Here is a 20936-nt window from a genome sequence, read left to right on the forward strand (position 1 = left end):
GGTAGTCACAAAACTTTTAGTAGAGTAAAACAAAAGATTCAAATTTATGCAATAGCGTTTGAGTAACAAAGAAAAGTTGATTTAAATACCAAAAAACTCCGAACTATAAAGAATATTTTTTGAATAACAAGTCATTCTTAAAAATTGATGGAAAAGGCTACGTAGATTTTTTCCTCAGAACTTGTAGTAAAGGTTGTACAAATCGTTACTGGTACATGAAAACGTAGAACTTCGTTAGTGATTACTCAGATATCGCTTAAGTTATCGTACATAACACGTTTATTTTGTATAAACTACCTAGATTTATTAAAGTAATTTCGAGAATAGTGAAGAATTTAACGGTTTTCTTTTCTTTATTTTTAAATTGAAAATGTTACTTTCGATTGTATTGAGCAAAATGGTGTTAGTGGAATGTTGCTGTTAATATTTTATAAGGCGTTATTCGATTGCCTCGTGTCTGGAAAATCGATGGACTCCTTATGTACGTAAACCCATGAATATGTTATAAATGTCTAATGAAATTTTATAGAACAGCAAAGTTGATAATCACTATAAGTATAAATTGAATAACCAAAGAGTATAGTCCTTCGGTGTTAATATCCTGATATTCTACATTTGTTAACTTAAATAACTATTAAAGAAGTGAAGTTGGATTGATTCATATGGATGGTTATAAGAATGGAACGTCCTACAAAGAAGAATGGACTGTACATCCATTACAGTTATCCAAAAGGTAAGTATGTTTTTCTTCTGGGAACACACAATGAGATAGGTTTGTATTTTCCACATATGTATATTGGTGTACTTATCTCGTTGTTAAGTCTTTTGTTAATTACGCAGTCCCTACGAGCGGGCGCATACCATTAACTAAACTATACCACAACTATTTAGTCTTGCGTTAATTCCTATGAGCTTATATGGAGGTGCTCAGACAATTCGATTTTTAGTTGTGCAACTAAACAGTTGAATTGGCTGCGAAACAATCGACAATCGCACAACAGTGCGATAGTTTAGTCAAAAGTGTGCGCCCGCTATAAGTGCGCATTTTTAGCTCTAACTCTGTCTTAATGATCGCCTTAAGTGACTAATAAACGACTTCTGAAAGTAGATAAGATTAGTCTAATTTGTTATTCGCCGATACTGAATTCAACAAACATATAAAACTGCTATTCAGATACTTTTCATTTCGCTGACAAGAAAAAAAAATGCTTGTAATGTTGTACAAGGAATTGTGCAAACATGTCGGACATCGCCTGTCGACGGTCGCGTGCCGGCTGACCCCTTTCTCCCCATCCTCCCCCAGACTGGCGTCCAGCTTGTCTGTTATGTCGTGATGGTCGCTCCTTTATGTTTGTTATTTGAATTACCTACATAAGTTTTTACAATATAATTTAATGCATCATCTTATTACTATATTCTTTGTCATAAAAACTGCCTACAACTTTCCTACGTGAAGATACCGGCCTTAGGATAGGACGCGATTGGTTTTCCTTCAAGACATCTGACAAAGGGGCGTCACTGTTCTGCGAATTACTGTCATACATCTCTTGTTATCTCTTACATGACACTCTTAACCATTCCCACAACATGGTAGAGAGGACAATAATGACAAATCAGAAGCCTAATCTTCTGCCCAAAGAACTATTCAATTTACCGTTCGTATATCGATTCATGCGATGAAAAGAGTTACATCTCTCTAAGCATCTAGTGATGTGGAACTATTTTCCCTCACGGCTAATCTGTCTGTTTCGAAAGAACTATCGTTTGTCTATTTTAATATTAACGGTAAATATAATCCATAGTTCGACCCCTATGAACTCGCCAATTATCGATCATTCTGTTTGAAAGTAATACTGCAAACAGAACCAGTATTATAGCTCGTATTTGCACGCTTCTTATCTGTTTGTAACCGACAGCGAACTTGCCGAATGTTTTGCTGTTGATTTCCACCGTAATACATGTATTAAATGTTATTCTTGTCTTTATTTTTCGAATGGGAATGAGAGGGACAACGATATGTTTTAAAAAAGGGTTTCGAATGAGACCCACAGTTATGTAGACATGTAAGCGATATGGTTGTTAATGACCCGTATGTTAGATATGGGCGAATTGCGGAAAAAATGTTATATTCAAATAGTTCACAGCGAATACTGAATCTTTTATACATTTTATGGAAAAAAGGGACAGCTAATTGTAGCTACAGTGTCACGGTAATTTCACGGTAATGTCATGTTTCATGTTATAAAGCGATTTCATATTAAAAATCCTACACCGTCGATGTCAATTTGATGGTACGATGACCATCGACCCGACGTTATTTTACCCCTTCTAACAGAGACTGTACAAACTTTGAAACGAACTACGTGTTTCCAACATTGTATCTATTATGGTGCAATTAAATTAGTCATTTAAATTACTTTGAAATGTATATTTCATTTTTAATTATTAGTTACTTTGAAGCTATGTTAAATTTTTAAAAACATATTTCGAACAACATCTGATCTTCATTTTGTTTTGTATGCTTTAATTAGTCACTAATGAATTTATGAGAAAAACTAAAACAACTCAAAAACAAATGAAGAGGTTAATATAAGAAGTAATTTGTACACAACATAACCTAAAAACAATTGGCAAAAGAACATTAAAAATGTATTTCGCGCAAACAAAAAAGCGTCGTCATCGTCGAGTATTCAATTAAAGAATTAACATAAAAATTCACGCCAACTTCTTATGAAGTGTGTTAATTCAAGTCGATTGTAAAACATTCTCGTATGGAAATGTAGTTTTTACTTACTATTCTTAAGGTCTCACGGACCATGTGAGAACTTTTATTTAAACAGTGAACTTTTAATTACAAATTTTCATTTCATAATGATTGTCATACAAAAAACACAAATACAAACAAGTTGTCATTTGTTTTATACTTTTTGAAAAAAGAGGTATAGCAAAATTTTTTTTGTGGAAATCCTCGATTTGACAAACAGTTGTATTATAGTCTATTGGGAATCTAATATGTTATTTTATCAATTGTGCAGTTTTATGTTAAAAGGTACTACAATTAGGTAACTAATATTCGCTTTTATGTCACAAATATGAATAGGTTAATGTTATTTTTAAAAAAGTGTAAGTAATTCGCACGTAACATGCGCCTCGGGTCAGAAGATGTCGCGATAACTGGCACACTCTCGCCACCATTAAATTATAAATCTTGTAATTTTACGCTAAGAACTAACGTACATGCAACCACTACCACTACAGGGTGATTTTAAAAACATTAGGTTAATTCACCTAGGGTTAAAATTAAAAATGGAACTGGTTAAAGACTTCTTAATAAGGTAGTTTGGGTGTTAATCAATAAATAGTGATGAAATGTTAAAATACGAAATGTTATGTAACTGGTTACAATGTGGACGTTTAAGCAGTCAGTACGTTACGGTATACTGGCCAACAACAAGCTACTCGTTGTGAATGTTACATCTCGTAACTTTGGTCAATACCCAGCTTTACAAAAACAAAATTTATGTAGCAAACTAACGAACTTGAGGCTCATTTAAGAGTTTATTAACATTTCTGTTTCCAAATCTACGTTAGTAATCACTTAACAAATGTAAATGGGGCACCTTTTTCATTCCAAATAAACATCCTGTACGCATACAAAATCAGTGAAAGGGCAAAATCAGATACAAACAAAGAGTGAGCTTGTGAACCTTGAAATGGCTTATTCCAATATCAGCTTTCACGCGAGACTCCTTGTTTCCTGATTTTAACGTCTGGTTTAAAACTACAACCGATAAGTAACTAAAGGTAGCAAATAAACAGTTAAGTAGTAACTTCATTTATAAACACAGTACGTATAATATAGGCGAAACTTATTGCAAAATTAGACCATTTGTCTTATCAAATAAGTAATCTAGTAAGTGCCCCTTTTATTATAAAAAAATTCTCTAACTTTATAAGTATCTGACAGGACCTAGGGACGATTATTATAGCTAAATATTTTCTTCATGTTCAAAGTACTAAGAATTTGTAAAGAAGGATTAACTAACTAAGTTACAAACAGTATTGGGCGATATACCATCCGCGCAGCTGCGCCAGTGGCTCCTGTGCGGGGCTGAGGGCAAACTGGAGCGCGCCGTGCTTCAAGGTCAGGGACATCGCTTACTTGCGGAGGCCGACACCCTGCCCGTGCCACACCACATTGTACAGCTGATAGCTACGTGTGACGCACTACATGCAGCAGTGGAGAAAGGATCGCTGCTTGAGTTGAAGGTTATAATTCATTAGAGCCACCTGATCCAAACAGTCGGTATTTGAAAGTTCTATGGGCGTTCGCTGCAGACAAAACACAGTTTGTTGTAAAAGCTTAAAATGGTGGGAGCATTCCACCTCTATTAAGATCTGCCATTGTTTTTGCAACGCATAAATCAATTCTAATTTGATTATTGATATTTGATATTTGTTATGGAAAACAAACACCATTTTTGCAATCAAGTATTTATAATTTTGATCAGAATTTGCTGGCCGGTGTGTACAACAGCAACAAATGCGTAAAGTGCTGCGACGCGGCAGGCGTCGGGCTGCTCCACAAGGCGGTGTTTTACACCTACATGGATATCGTCGAGTACCTCGTCAACAACTACCCTCAGCTCGTGCAGCAACGGGACTCCGTGAGTACAAGCTTTCTATGGTTAAAAGTACCAGTGGTTTAATTAGTATGAAGTAACGACTCTATCTTAGTTTTGGTGGCCTGTGGAGTATAACATACATGTATCATTACTACTCTACACGGCGTTGTCAAGTGAAGAACCAGTCTTACCGACATTTCTTTAACAATGTTGTGGTTGGTGGTGATTTGTATGAGGTCTACAAATCATAGTGATATCACCATGATCACCATATAACTATAGTAGTGGCCCTACTCTATTGCTGATGTCCCAAGAGAAGTGGTTGATGATAACATCATTACGGTTTATCATACTGTTGTGTTAATGTCCAGGAAGGCAGGACCGCGCTGCACTACACGGTGGCTTGCCGTGCAGAGGCGGCGGCGGCAGCGCTGCTGGAGCGCGCGGGGGCTGCACGGGGCGTGCGGGACTGTGCGGGGCGCACGCCCGCGCACTACCGCGCCGCTCGCACTCTGCTCTCGCTGCCCGTGGCTTCAACACACCACAGTGCAGACATGCCGCGATACGGGAACAACCCCACAGGTCAGAAAGATTTGTATTTTTGTAGGTATTGAAATAACTCAAAAACTACTAGGCCGATTACAAAAATTCTTTCACCATTAAAAAGCTACGTTATCCTTTACATAGGCTGTATTTATTATTTATATTTTGTTTCCTATCGATTTTTTGTAGATCGTTTGTAAAAATACTTATATTTTGTTGCTTTTTAATAAATTGTTACAAATACTAATATTTGGAATATATATTTTGGAGGAACTATCATATTCTTGTAATCACAATATACATAATGTAAATGTGGCCAAATTGTGCCTTATTAAAAAAAAATATAAAACATATTAAGTTATAAAATATGTCTGAATCTTTAAGAAAAACATTAACTTTCCATTAAAGACGTTTTAATATTTAACTTCTATTTTCATAACGTAAAAATTTTATTGCAATAACTTTGTCTTTCAAATATTTAACCCATCGCTTGAGATTGCTACAAAAAAACTGTAAGATTTCCTTCTATTAAGACCATAATTCTGATATTTCAATAATAAACATAATAACAGAAAATAGGTTAAGTCGAATAAAGTTGCATTCATTTATTCACGGACAAGTCAATTTAAATAGTAAAACAGTAAGTTAAGTGTATAAGCATAAATGCATAATGAGGTGCCGGCTAGGCAATCATGTAAGTCCTTTGAATACTTAACAAAAGAACTCGGTTACAGTGTATCTTGATTCGGGTACACTTTACGCAATATCCGAAGTTCCCACTGCTAAAAAACTTATACAAAAACATTGCATTCTCTGCTTTGTTACGAAGAATGAGAATGACAGTTTATTTTTGAACAGCAGTTTTAATAGTGGAAATAATTATCTTGTACTTGTATTACTTAAATATCTTTACAATTACAATTGTTCAGATAAAATAAATAAATAACTTACATATTTGTTACTGATAGATGATAATTATTTGAACATATCGTGCTTTTTTACAATAAATATTTACTTTTCACTTGCAATTCGTAGCACAGTGCTACGCGTCGTAGACGACCGTAGCATTTTACACAAGTGTTTCTATACACTTATGCTCTTGTTTTTCTCCAATTGTGCAATATTTTTATTTATTCTTTTTCTGCGTATATTGTGTTAGAATACAATGATTATTTATGTCTAAAATCATACACATATAAATATTATAATCCAAATATGATAATTTAAATGTTTATTATAAAATATATTAAACACGTAACATGAGCAGTTTATTAAAAAGGGTGATTTATACATGGCGTGTGTCCATTATTACGTGTAATCCGTTGACGCGTGAATAAAGGCTTGGCAGAGGCGCGGTATAATGTTACATAGTCATGGATAGTTTCCTAAAAGCTTCTAGCATGTTCCAGGTCGAGCTTTGTTTTTACATTTGAAATTTAATCCAAAATTTTATGGAACATTATTCTTCTTTGGTCTTTGCTCTTTACCCTTCGGATGAACAGCACAGTTCGTACATTTCTGTACGCCTGTATCAGCCGCCTGAATTCACTCTCTTGCCTAAATGCACAATACTTTTCTCTTTCTTCCTCTACCATTCTAGTCATCTACATTTTATCTCATTAATATCTTGTCCATGCCCAACAATATTCATCTATACAATTATAATAAAGCGTAAACACACACTTCTTTGTTGCCTAAGATGTCACCAATTACAGCATGTTTTTGAATAGTAATTAATTTTTAATAAAAAGTATAGGAACACTTACGTCACGCTTTATTTTCACGCCATTAAACTTAGGGAGTAAATATTTTGTATAAAAACCCTAATGTGGGAAAGAGACCATAAGTTGCTGCCAACATCAAGAAAGCAAGATTGCTAAGGTTTGTCATGTCATGTCGTTTTGACATTTGCTATGGATAATTTCACAAATGTAAACAATATAATAAAACTTTTATAAGATCTTGCGGATGAAGCCGCATGGGAACAGTTAGTTTTGTTATATTTGTAAAAGAATATAAAAACTTAAATTCAGTAACCAAACCAAACAATTAAAATCTCAATATATTTTTTAATCTTGTATCTCATTTTATGAGTGATGTAATTGTGTACAAGTTATTTAAAAACTTTCATAATACTAAATTAATCATTTTGAATATAATCAAATATACAATCAAAAACCCTTCCGAAATTCGTGTAATAGTTCTTATCGTAATAGTGATTTAAGCTCGTTTCGGAGTGCTTCTGAAAGCTGGTATTATGTTAATTTCGATAAGTTTCTCAAGTTAGCACGCGAACTTGTTGCGTTCCCGCTCGTTACTAAACATGTCGTTATTTTATAACACGCCATTAATAACACTTTATAACCAAAAGGGTTAGAATGTTAAATAGGTTAACATGATGAGAAAACAAATGTTACTGAGAAATGTCTACTGATATCTTCCTGATAGCCAGATTCTAATTTTCTTCTGTTTACTACCATTCCCTATTTATAAATAAATGATAGAATAGATTTGATAGGGAAGGGGATCTTCTTACAGTATGTCTTTTCCTCTGTCTATTAAAGGCAAGTATCGCATCTGATTTAATTTGCCTTGTTGCGATTGTAGATGTCCACTCGTTTATAAAAATTATAGCATTTAACGTAAACAATTTGTTTCTCTTTATTGACTAAAATCAATAGCAAATACAATAGCAATCAAAGGCATCTATCAGCAGTCAATACACAATAATTGGCCCACATACAACGAACACGTCATGTAAAGGCGATCGATATTCGTATGCCATTAAAGATTAAAGTAGACTGGACTATCTATGCCTCAGACAATTTGAATAATAAATGTACAACCTTGGATACTGTTAGACACTGATGTCACACATGTCATTGTAAGGTTTATACATATTTTTGTATGAAATGTAGTCTTCTACCATATTATTTACTAGCTGTTTCCGAGCGGCTTCATCTAAATGAAATTACACTTCATTTTATTGTTCACATTTGTCAAATTATCAATTGCAAATGTCAAAATGACATGACAGACCATTGTAATCTTACTTCCTTGATGTTGGCAGCTTGTAGCTTATGGTCTCTTTCCCACATTAGGGTTTTTATCCAATTTATGTACCTCATAGGTTTAATAGCGTGAAAATATATGGCGTAAAGCGTGACGTAAGTATAGGGATTTTTATTATATTGTATATGATTGTTGACATCTTACACCACAAAGTTGTGTGTGTTTACGCTTTATTATATTGGTATAGATGGCATAAACCCACCTAAAAGTAAGTCACATTTTAGGATATCTAATAAAAATAGGTCATGATGTTATTCCGTTACGTTTTGTTGTCTAAAAAAAACATACAGACTAATTGAGTACCTCCTTCTTTTGGGAAGTCAGTCAAAAAACTTTCCGTGACTTTTCTTGTCCGAAGCACATGTAAAACATGTTTTCGGCAGTAGAAATTAAGTAGAACATAAAAATTGCTACTCTTTCTATATAATGGTACAGAAAATGAGGTGATTTAACAAATGAGGGCGACCGTCCAATCAATTACATGACGATGCGTGTCGAAGTTCCATTGATTAAATGTATCTACATGTCTATAATATGTTAGTGTATTACGTAGAAGTATCAGAAGTTTTATAATATAAGTTTATGTGTTTTTTACTTAAAATCTAACGTAATAGATAGTTATGGGGTAAAAGTGTACAATTAAAGAACTTAAAAATTGTGAAATTCATTCTTGAAACGGTTTATAAATAAAAAGAAAACGTAACCATGTTTGCTAATGATTTCCTTTGAAAAATCATACCTCGTATTATTCATAACCACTTAATGTTCATACTCGTGTCATGTTGTTGATGAATGTGTATAATTTTATAAATAGAAAATATATGACATATGGTATTTTCTCCCCTTTCTATTACAACCTTGAACTTTACCATCGATTGCTGTTCTACAAAACTGTAATAGTACTTAATAATTATAACCAAGGTAGATTTATTAATGTTTTTACTATGATTTCATTCTAAGCTATTTAATATCAAGATTTTAAAACTGAATCGATGATTGCATGGTTAATAAAATACAATTTGATACACAGTGATGAGATTCGAAGCCACTGTTATACGTAAAAAAGATAAAGAAATAAATATAAGGCTTGTTAAAGAAAAAATTACCACTGTAAACACATTATTTTGGACGTACGGTAAAATTTAAGTCGAAAATCTGATTTTTCCGATTTTTTTACAAAAAAATAAAACTTTAAAAGTATAGAAAATAGGGCAACATGATATGTGTTTCAATGATAGCTACCTACCTCCACAAAACTGTTGATCCGTCCGTTAAGTATCACCCTATATTCAGATGTAATACATAAAAGAAATATTAAGAAAAAAGTACCCTTTTCTTGTGCTTGAGGTCGAAACGGTATAATATCTAACTCCTAGTGTAGAACTTTATCGTTATATAATTTCTTAACAGGGTTGGCAATAAAACGCCACAACATAAGGATATGGTGTCATGAGTGTGACATGGGCCGATTGCAGCGGGTAGTGTGGGAGGGGCACGGCACGCGGCTGCTCTCTGAAGTGTCCAGCCAGCCGGTTGTCAAGCGGTTCCTGGAAGCCGTGCCTTATATCATGGTAAGAGAGATAAAAATATGGATATCTTGGCTGCATTGTCTTTTTTAATTTTATAAAACAGCATGACTATTCATAGGTTAGAAGATATTACTAATATTATAAATGCGAAAGTTTAGATGGATGGATGTTTGTTAGAGTTTGTAGGCTAAGCGGCTGAACGGAGTTCGATGAAATTTGGTACAGACGTAGAGGGTAGTCTGGAAGAACACATGGGCTACTCTCTTTTGTTTTTTTTTTTAATTTCACGCGGACGAAGTCGCGGGTGAAAGTCCAATAATTATGTTGGTAGCATTCACAGTTTTAGGTTATCAAACGATTCCGCTAGTTTGAAAGGAAATATTGGATTGTCTACCAGCAATCTAGTGAGTGGTCAGCAACTAAAAGCTAATGTGCATGTTAGTAATATCTATTTTTTTTTAGAACACAATCCGAGATGTACACAACGCTGTTATACAGAACGATCTGGAGGGTCTGATGAGGCTCACGGCCGATCCTATACCCTCACAAGTGTTTTCTAGTCGAGATGTTAACGGAATGACTCCTCTACATAAGGTACGTAAAATGAAAATTTCAGTAGTAGGATAGTTATCCGTTTATTAACTACCGTATAGTTAATTTGTACAAGAGATATGTACAAATATTGAACTAGTGTAACCTCACATTCCTATCGATTGGATAGTACGGAGACTTGATGTTATTTATGTGGCTGACAACTTACATAGTTAATGATGTATTTTTAGGCAGCCGGATTAGGACATAATGGTATAGTGAAATACATAATTGAGAAATATCCTCAAGGAATACACGACGTTGATCATGATGGACGGACCCCCCTGCATTACGCCGCAATTATAAGGGACGAGCAGCACACATACAATACGCTTGTCGGTCTCGGCGCTGATGAAAGTGTTGTTGATAATGTATGCATGATTTGATTTTTTTAAACACATTTAGTTACAACTTAATTATTTCTTAACCATTTGACTAAAACAAATACCTACCTACAAACACTAAAGTTATTTGAATTAATACATTTTATTAAATTAATACGTGCGTATTGTACAGCCTAATAAGTAATAAAGATCTTTTTCCATAGAAAAATAAAACACCCGGCTATTACATAAATAGACCGCAAGAAATTGATAAAAACACATTAAAAGTCTTGCCTGATGCCCCTCGAACACCTTCAAGTGCATATCCAACGTCTTGGGATTGGAAAATTTTAGATATCGAACATTTAGCTGATTTCAATAAAAAGCCCAGAAAGAAGAATTTGAAAGCATCAAATGAAAACATATCTTCAAAAAATAATACTACCACGTTATCAGAAACTGTCGAAAGTCAACCAAATGTTATGAAAAATAGTAACACGCACGATCTCATAAGTACATTACCAGAATTAGATGACACAGATAAAATGGAAATACAGAAAGATGAAAACGTTCAAGATATAAAAGATAACGAGGTTAGCACTGCATGTTAGATCACCATGCATTGACATTATTATTAATTTGCCTTGCTTTTTAATAAACATTTGCATGATTTTTTTCTTTATTCATTTTAGGTTTCAGAAGTTATAGAGGAACAAAACTCAAAAGAAAATACCAACGAAATTACCAATGAACAGGAAGAAGTCAGTCACAACACTATAGCGAACGGTACTGAGAACAACCAACTTGATTCAGTAGAAATAGGAGAAAACAAATCAGATGAAAAAGAAGATGACGATGCAAAAACAGAAAACGTAAATGATAAAATAATACTAAGTAATGAAGAAAGCACTCATGAAACTGAAAAGGAGGAACCATCTGATGTAAACAATTTACCTGAACATGAAACTGTAACAAATTCGCAGACAGAAGACAGTAAAAATAAACATAATGATGAAGAACAAGAACAGCAACATGAAAATGAACGTCAAGAAACAATTGACGACAAACGTGAAGAACATGTTGAAGAAATTAGCGACCATACAAACATTATAGATAATGAAAGCGCGAAGAACGGGAATGACACCTGTCATAAAACTGAACAAGACGTAAATTCTAAAGACCGGCAAAACAATAGTACTGAATCAGATCCTAATGTTGCAGAAAATGTCCAAAAAGAACAAGAAATAGATATTGACAAACAAGTTTCGAATAGTACGGATATGAAGAATTCTCAAGATACGCCGAACGGTGAGTTTGTATCCGAAAAACCAGAAAGCGAGTCAGATCCTAAAAATTTTGATTTAATAAAAGAAGAGAAGGTATCAGATCCCAGAAAAGGACCAGAAGGTAATAATAATTCAAATAACAACGAAGATGATGACGATGTACAAGTTCAAGAAAAATCACATTTAGAATCACACGATATACCTTTAACTGATACTATAGAAGTCTCAGACTTAAGGTCAGAAATAACTAGTGCTAAAGGAAGTAAAAATCCTGCTTCCTTTAGTGTAACAACAAGTGATACTATTTAAAAAATACTAACATTACTAATAAGATATTTGAGGGGTCCCTATTAAGTTAAATATTTTTGGTTGTTTTAATAATTAAGGAAAGCTGATCGAGGGCAGAAATACTCAGGAAAGTCTTATAGAAGGTCTTATTAGCAGTGAGCCTGAACAAGATTCACAAGATGCTAGTATAACACAAAAAGACGGATCTGTACATGGAGAAATACTTATTGTTGTAAGTACAATTTATACAGCCAAGTATAACAAATACCTACAATCAATGAACGCAAGGTAATAATGTAAATTATTTAGTTGATTGTGGTGTTCTTTAGATTAGCTGCATCGTTGCTGCACTTTCACAGACACTCCTAACACCACCGTCATAGAATAATTTGCTGGCTTATTAGGTTATGTGTAGAAAGTAATAAAAAAAATTAATCGCGAAAATATTCACCAAAATACTAATGCTAAACTATAACTACGCTGCGCACTGTAGAAATATTAAACCTCTATATTTTACTCCTTCAGGATAACGAAATTGATCCAGAAGTAACTGATTTAATAAACAGTTCTAATATGGAAATGTTAGCTACCTTAGTTCTGAATGGAGAAGGGTCGAGATTGATTGGAAGACGATCACAAAATATAGAGCTTCAATCATTTTTAGAAAATGTACCAATGTATATGGTAAGACAAAAGTAAATAATTTAAATTATGAATTTTAATGAAAAAGTAGTTAATTAATTTAATTAATTAAAATTGTTTAGGAAAAGATCAATCGCGTACATATAGCAGCCAAAGAAGGCAATATAAGAGATCTACAAACAGCTTTGGATAGACGAAAATTTGCAATAGCCAGGGACCCCATATCACCGAATGGGGCAACCCCTTTACATGTAGCAACCGTTTTCGGCAAAACTAATATTATAAAATATCTGGGTGGAAGGTGAGCTCAAACTCAATTCTTAAAACTTCCATAAATTTGGAAGAGATTTGTAAAATTAATAATGTTTTCTTACAGATTTCCTGAAACTCTTTCCGCTGTAGACTTTGAAGGGAGAACTGCCTTACATTATGCTGCAGTAATACCAGACAACGGCCACTACTTCAACTTACTACAGCAACTTGGTGCTAACGCAAAGGACTTGGATGATGTAATACAAACTTTAAATATGTGTATTTACAAGAAATTTCCTATTGTCACATCAATGTTTCTTATTTTACATTTTAGAATGGTCGATCAGCTGAAGATTACTTGCATAATACAGGTTTACTGCCTTACGAACAATTGTTAAACGATTACGACATAAGTGAAGATATAGCTCAGATTATGTTGGCTGATAAAGGTAAGTGTGTTCCATAAGGATTGACAAAAATATAAATTTATAAAGTATTAATCAAATTATAACGTTGTATAGTTCCCGATGATAATGCATCCTCAAGAAGAAATCTGGAAACTCCAGAAGCATTAGACACATTAGAACGCTGTTATCGTTTACTTGCTTCTGCTAGACCATCTCGGACACCACTTTCTGCATCATCAAATAAAGCTACGCCTACATTTGTTCTTGGTAGATTTCTCAATCGACCGATATTTGAAATGATTCGTCATAGAGTAACAAAATTAGATCACGATTTGTTTGATGTTATATGGCCGGCAGTCAAAAAATTACCAAACAACAAAAATGTTATACAAACTGTGGAGGAAGACTTTCCTGGAGGTGTAACTGCTCCTGATTATTATGTTTATGAAGTGTTTCATGAATTTTTGATTCCTTTAATCAAAGATATTCATAATATAAATATTTCTTCAGAACTTTCAAATCATCCTCCGTCAGATTTTGAATCAAAACAGCTATTGTCATTATCAGGCTTTGAACCAATTGTTGAATTAAACGTTGATCCTAGTGATGATTTTGTTCTATCTGGAATTATAGAGTGCTCGAGAAATTTATTTGATTTTGAACTACCTATCAATCTAAAAGTTGGCAAATTAGAAGCAGTAGAGAGAATTATTACAACCGTTTTAATGAATAAACAATTTTCAAATTTAATGGAACAATTTAATACAGACACTGATCAAAAAGGTGGAACATATTATACTTTGAATGAGGTTTTAGAGAAACCATCAGAGATCTGTGCAGCATTGGCTGCTAATGGTTTGCTTGTTGCCTTGTGTGATATAAAAGAAATTGACGATTGTACTAGATTGCATGGCAAACACTGGCCGTACGGTCGAGGAGTATTCGTGAACGACGACAAAACAATTGCAATCTGGATCAATGTACACGACCACATAAGAGTGCTAATATCAACCCCGACTGAATCTCCCGGAGAAATTGGTGTTGCGTATAGCAAAATGTCGTTTATCATGGCCAAACTTCATGACAATTTCGATTTTGCTTGGCATCAGAAACTCGGATACTTATCCAGCCGGCCGACATTTTTAGGCACTGGAATCCGATTTAGTTTGATCGTAAATTTTCCTGGTTTGTCCAAAGATACGGATAATATGAAACATTTGTGTGCTATGAGAGGGCTACAATATCGTGAAACTCTAAGCCCTGATATAGCAAGAGTTAGTAATTACCAATGCTTGGGCACTACTGAATCGGTCTGCTTCAATGACTTTTCGACTGCAGTTTCCAATCTTCTACATCTGGAGAAGGAACTTTCAATGCAGAATTCGGCATACATTACCGAAATGTTGACCAATATTTTTAAACGAAAAAGAAATAGCTTAGCAGAGCTGCACAATCGATATTTAAATAAATAATAACAAAAGTAAACAAACAATTAGTATAAGTGCCCAAATTATTGTTTTAGATTTATAATATTTTATCTAGGATAGTGTTGGAAAGACAAATGGGCTGGCTTTCATCATAAATAGACATTTTGAAAACGTGGCTAATTTGATGGTTTTTTATAAGCTTTGGGTCAGTATATAATTTTTACATGGTGTGTAAAATAGCGTGTTGTTTTTCTAAATTTAGCTATAATCGTGTCGTCAAAGCAATTTACACGCTTATATTACCTAGCAAATGCTTTTGTCTCGTTTACACTTTCACTGTCAGCCACTATTGTCTTTCCAACATTAAATTTATATTGTAAGCTATATTCTACAGAAGTATGTAGTTTATTTTTAACATCAAGACAATAACGATAAACTCATTGGACCAAATTGAAATTTTGTTAAAGTAATCTAATTTATGTTTTAAAACCTTACTACCGTTCTAATTTATTTAATGTCTTTGAATACATTCAAACAATGACTTTAATTTTCAATAATAACACTTCGAAAACACTATATTATTAAACATGTCACCACGATCAATAAAATATCAATTACTACAATGTTAATATTACTGTACTGCCATTCCACATTACGTTTTCATTCCACAAACATGCAGGTGTACTGTTTCATGTAAACGCACAGGTGTTCGGAATAGCAGGCAAACAATACAAGGCCATTATTGAATAATTAATACACTTTCAGGTAAGAATAACGCTGTCAACGGTCATATCGACATTCCAGTATTTCATACCGAAGAAGGCAGATATCTTGCTAAGTGTAAGCTTATTTAATATAAAAGTTTTAATTTAAATATGACAGCTGTCCAGAATAAGGATGTTCACACAGATGTATTTACAGCTCTCGGAGATCCTTTGATCAAAGGTCTTACCGAAGTGGCGAACGTAAAGCCCAAAGATCCCGTCGCGTATCTTGCAAGTTTTCTACATAATTTCCCCGAAAACGAAAAGACCCGGCTGAATACTCAGGTATGTTTTCAGTTTTGACGACGAAGCTTTTCCTAGGGTAGAATCAAGGTTAATAGGGACTGCTCATATATGTATAATATGGGAGCTTGTGTCTTATCTCTTGAAGATTTTAAACAGAGGGCTATATATTTCTCTTTCACTAAATTATTATGGAGAAAACCATGACCATTTACTTCTTTCTAAATTACTAGATATTGAATGCTGTAAGTTTCCGAATTTGCGATGGTTGTACTGAATTAGTATTCCTATTTTCTATAGTTATTTATTTCGTTCAAATTCTTTGTTCAGGAGTCAAACGTAGTGGTGACAAGTGAAGCGGCGGAAGTGGAGAACGACCAGCCACCTCCACAGGGACCTGAAACTCCGGTACCGCAGAGAATCCGCAGTGCAGCTCGAACAGCCACGCGGCCACGGCCCATTGACGTCATCACGCTGGAGCCCAAGCTAGAAGTCAACCCTGATGCACCGGAGATCGCGCAGAGCAGTGCAGAGAGAGTGCGTACATTGATATCGTGTCGTTATTGTATATTTAGCACGATAAAGTGACCATAGGCAGTAAAACCAGATTTACATGTTCATACTTTCATATTGAACAGAGGTAAAATAAAATTTCTTCATTAAATCTACCAGGATGAACACGGACAGTCAATGCTGCACTTCGCAGCGGCGCGGACGCATGCCAACAACGCGCTATTCCAGCTGCTCCAGGAGTCTGACGTCAGCCTGGGCTACCGCGATGAGCTGTACCGCACCGCGAGAGATGTTTCCATACAAGCCAACGTGCCAGAGAATACGGTCGAAATTGATAAATGGGTGCTACATTTAGCTGCTAGAGGCAAGGAAATACATTTTAAAGAATGATAGGGATGACAATATGTTTCATGAGTGTTGACTATGGAAACTCATGGTAACATTTTTCCAGGTAAAAGTGACAAAATAATGGAGCTGTTGTTGCAAGGCTACGACCATATACTGGACATCGCGGATGGAGGGGTCAACATTACTGAAGTGGTCGCACAGCGTGGTGATACCGAAATGACCAATCTTCTAGCTTCGATACCCGGTTTTGAGGTATGTACACAAATATTTTCATTTTACTTTTTGACCGACTTCCCAAAAGAAGGAGGTACTCAAGTCGTCTGTATGTTTTTTTAATCGAACTTTTTCTGAAGGAATCAAGAGAGACTCTCCATAGTGCGGTTCGTCGCGGTGACTTAGCCGTCGTTCGTGACATAGTGTCCGCGGAAGGCGGCAGCACACTAGCCCGCGCTCACAACGCATTCGGCAGGACGGCGCTACACATCGCGGTGTTGGCTCAGCATGAAGACGTAGTCGCCTATCTAGCTGATACATGCCCTGAGTTACTACGCATCGGGGATAATGTAAGATCATCAACAAGAAATTATGTTCAAGTCTGGGGGTGCGAACCGAGCTTTAGAAGCTCCCTAGGCTCCTACATGCCTAGTCAATAAACGTACTACTTTTAGCTACTTATGGGCGCCATATTGTTTTTATCAACCAAGCGCCTAATGTTTGGGACAGCCCTGGCAATGCTCTTAATTTCTTGTAACTTTTTTAGTTGGAACGTACGCCGCTACACTACGCAATGGGAGTTGATAAAATAGAATCCCTCAGTAGAGTGCTAATCCGGGCCGGAGCCAAGCGAGTACTAAAGGATTTGAAGGGACGACAACCATCGTATTACTTCATGAACAAATCAGATATACTAAGACTTAAAGAAGAAGAGGAAGCTTATTAATATTCCTTACAAATGAATGTAGTTTTGTAACTTGAAAGGCAGCTAGTTTTTAAACGTGAAGCTGTACTTTTCTATAATAGAAAAGTATCGATGAAATCAAATTGTAATACGTAAAGTATTAAATTACACTTTAAACAAGGAAATACGTAAGTGTAAATACACGATTATGATCAGTGCCGTCTTTCTACAATAAGTATTGAAGTTTGTGAGCCCATTTTATCTTTTCAACAAATCGATTTGAAGTTGTGCACTTTTTTAATAGCGGCTATTTTTTTAGTTACGAATAATTAATAATAAATGGTAGAGAAGGATATGTTCTTCGCTTTCAAGTTCTTTTTTAATAATTTCTTTGGCCAATAATTCACTTATACACAATTATGGGTTCTACTAATTGTATGATAAAAAAAAAAGGAAATGCATTTTTGGTATTCATAATTTATTTCCTTGATATTTTATGTATGTTGTAAAAATAGTACGCTTAAAGTTTTTGTACTAAATTATATATATACAGATTTAACTTATAGGGACCCTTATAGTTATTAATAAAAGCAGTTTCAAACCAACAAACTTGTTTTATTTCGTATAATTTTACACAAACACATCACTTCCAAAAACAATACAAGTACGGATAAAATTATCGTTCGAAAAGTCAACATGAATCTAAAATTATACGTAAATGTTGACGATTTTGACGACAGACACGATGACGAAAAAAATAAATACTTTAAAACAAATTAACAAACTACTTTCAATCTCGTAATCTTCAAACCTCAGATTTCCATGGAACTGGGTTTATGTACATCTGTGACACAGATCCGCGCATACCTAGAAACGAAACCATTAGTTATAGACTGGTTTTAAAATTACCAATTACTATAGTTCTGCATTGCAACAGGCATATGATGATTTAAATTTTGTAGTGTAATTACTGTATTGCATTGCTTCTTTTCCGCAACATAAAATCTCCCACTTTCAAAACAATATCTCTTTCACTACTTTTAGCCACTATCATGTTGTTTTCATTGAATTACATTCAAAAAGCAGACAAAATGCGTAAAGCACTCGAAGTAAATTAATTGTTGAATGTAAAAACATGACAAAATCACCCTGACGCTCAATTGACATTTTTTTGTCCACAAAATTACCGGGTGCCAAAATATCTATGCACTATATTTTCTATCGCTCAAAGGACTCTGAAGTCGTGAGAATTGACGCTGCCATATCTGTGGCAAAGCTACTTTCGATTGTCTATAGGGTAGATAAAATAATTTACTAAGCTCCCCCTGGTTAAGGGGCACAGGCAGCGGCTTGTGCTTGCTGGTGCGCAGCCAGTCGCGGTAGGCTCGCTCGCCCTGTGCGCGTCGCCGCTGCTCTTCAATAGCAGCGCGCGCCGCACGTCGCTCTTCGCGTGTCTTCATTGCTATACATTATATAAAATAAATCATAATAACCAAAGGTCTTTCTATTATTAGAGATGATTTTAATTGTATTATAGTAATTAACTCAAACACACAGAGCCACTTATCCCGCCGGATATGGCGCGCTATACGGATACGTCTAAATGACATTGACAGCAGTCAGATAGGGACGGACGTATATGCCAATAATCTAGTGTTGCGCCAATCCTCCACCGCAATACTGATTTTCTTCCTAACACTTTATAGTATCTTCACGTCATTCAGTTCATTCATCAACTATTTACGTTTACTGTCCCACAATTATTTGGACTATACAACCTTTCATCGCCTCTTCCTTCTTATATATCCAGTCCGCCAACTTCTCCTGCTTCTCCCTCTCGCGCTTCTCCTTCTCGCGCTCGAGATGCTCGCTCTGCGCGAACCTGCGCATGATATCGTCCGCACGGCGCCGCTCCATCTGCAGACGCTTACGTTCCGTCCAGCGCCGGAACGATTCCTCGCGCTGCTGCTGCGTTATTTTTGGCGCCGCCTGACGCTTCAATGTCTCCAAACGCAATTTTTCACGTTTCTGAATCATTAAATAAGTTAATTCTGTGATTGTCTATAGCTAAAAGTGATGACTTTTCGTATTAAGAAAACCAACAATTGCATTAGACCAGTTATATTATTGTGCTCGATCTTAAAAACTGGTACAAATCGGAATCCAATTCATAAGTTAGGTGCTTGAGGATTCCCGGTTAAAAACTTCTTTGTATTAGGTAGCAGAAAAGCACATACCTCTTGTTCTTTCTTCTTAAGCCACTGTTGAAATGCCTCTTGCTTCTTTTTCTCCGATTGTTCCCGTTCTTCCTTCGCCGTGGTCGTAGTGGAAAGCGATGTGACCGACAAGCGGAAAGTATCCGCGGCTTCCTCGCGATATGTCCGTCCGAACCTTGGCGTATTATCCTCGTCGATTTGACCTTCGTAATCGTGTGCTGCCAGACGGCAGGACTTCCTCTTTACACTACCAGAGGATGTGGTAGATACGCGACCGGAGAGGAAAGGAGTCGAGTTACTCCTGTAAGTGCTGTGAGGATGCGGAGTCACATCTTCGACACATGATAAATCTGTCTGCAGAGAAGTCGCAGATCTCGAAGATTCCACAGGCTCTATATAAATAGCAGGATTAACGTAACGGGTCTTACTCTTCCTAGAGCCCAGTGATTCGGAATCACTGTGATATTGTATGTTCTCTCCGGCCTCGTTGAAAATATGGTTAGATTTTTTACACTTCAAATTGGATTCCGACGCATTTTGCTCGCTGTCGCCGAAGTTGCCCCTGTATAGATCCCTTTTCATCATGATTCTCAAAAATTATATTGCATTGATAAAGATTATTATAAAAATTATTATAAGGCTTATTAAAATGCCATCGACCATCTAAAGTATATTTGTCAATGACTATCAAAAAGAAAATCATATGTCAAAATATGAAGAGATTTTTTGTTAATGTTTCAGTTGCATTTACTGGCCAGGTGGAGACTTAAAATAACGCGGAGTTCAAAGAAATTAAGAAAACCTCATTACTTTCATCATGTTAGTTTTTAAAATTTCCTTTAAAGGAAATGGGAAAGGGAATGAATGCTTGTCTGAACTTTTAAACGTTAAAATAAACCGAAATGAGAGCCGCTACATGTAACACGTAACAGTGAGTTTTCACTGTAGACACACATTGCATTAGTTTTT

The 20936-nt window shown here is 35.3% G+C and overlaps 3 protein-coding genes across 3 annotated transcripts; 2 read left to right on the forward strand and 1 right to left on the reverse strand.

Moving 5' to 3' along the window:
* The first annotated feature begins 5150 nt into the window (after positions 1-5150).
* LOC106107706 (nuclear transcription factor Y subunit gamma) lies at positions 5151-12445 on the forward strand. The gene is made up of 6 exons (XM_013288691.1): positions 5151-5207; positions 9651-9811; positions 10232-10363; positions 10552-10731; positions 10908-11276; positions 11376-12445. Exons 1-6 carry the CDS (start codon positions 5180-5182, stop codon positions 12276-12278), a joined length of 1773 nt encoding a protein of 590 aa, XP_013144145.1. The 5' UTR covers positions 5151-5179; the 3' UTR covers positions 12279-12445.
* Positions 12358-17861, forward strand: LOC106107532 (the record flags this gene model as incomplete). Its single annotated transcript, XM_013288408.1, is given in 12 exon segments — positions 12358-12489; positions 12783-12941; positions 13022-13200; positions 13276-13488; positions 13491-13600; positions 15751-15825; positions 15907-16034; positions 16323-16529; positions 16665-16869; positions 16957-17105; positions 17207-17416; positions 17614-17861. Coding segments are annotated over 12 exon segments (1947 nt in total), but the record flags the coding sequence as incomplete, so codon positions are not given.
* A 484-nt stretch (positions 17862-18345) lies between these two features.
* LOC106107567 (coiled-coil domain-containing protein 34-like) lies at positions 18346-20657 on the reverse strand. Its single transcript, XM_013288447.1, has 4 exons — positions 19989-20657; positions 19530-19779; positions 19067-19213; positions 18346-18618 (listed from the first exon to the last, which is right to left on the reverse strand). Exons 1-4 carry the CDS (start codon positions 20550-20552, stop codon positions 18557-18559), a joined length of 1023 nt encoding a protein of 340 aa, XP_013143901.1. The 5' UTR covers positions 20553-20657; the 3' UTR covers positions 18346-18556.
* Between the last annotated feature and the right edge of the window lie 279 nt (positions 20658-20936).

Source organism: Papilio polytes, unplaced genomic scaffold, assembly GCF_000836215.1.
Source record: "Papilio polytes unplaced genomic scaffold, Ppol_1.0 DF821956.1, whole genome shotgun sequence".
NCBI lineage: Eukaryota > Metazoa > Arthropoda > Insecta > Lepidoptera > Papilionidae > Papilio > Papilio polytes.

Excerpts from the sequence above, each read along its gene's own strand:
- LOC106107706 (XM_013288691.1), top strand. The coding sequence starts at position 5,180 with ATGCCGCGATACGGGAACAACCCCACAG. Across the intron at positions 5,208-9,650 it reads ATACGGGAACAACCCCACAG|GGTTGGCAATAAAACGCCAC; the intron begins GTCAGAAAGATT and ends ATTTCTTAACAG. Across the intron at positions 9,812-10,231 it reads AAGCCGTGCCTTATATCATG|AACACAATCCGAGATGTACA; the intron begins GTAAGAGAGATA and ends ATTTTTTTTTAG.
- LOC106107567 (XM_013288447.1), bottom strand. The coding sequence starts at position 20,552 with ATGATGAAAAGGGATCTATACAGGGGCAACTTCGGCGACAGCGAGCAA. Across the intron at positions 19,780-19,988 it reads TTAAGAAGAAAGAACAAGAG|AAACGTGAAAAATTGCGTTT; the intron begins GTATGTGCTTTT and ends TTAATGATTCAG. Across the intron at positions 19,214-19,529 it reads GAAGGAAGAGGCGATGAAAG|CAATGAAGACACGCGAAGAG; the intron begins GTTGTATAGTCC and ends TATAATGTATAG.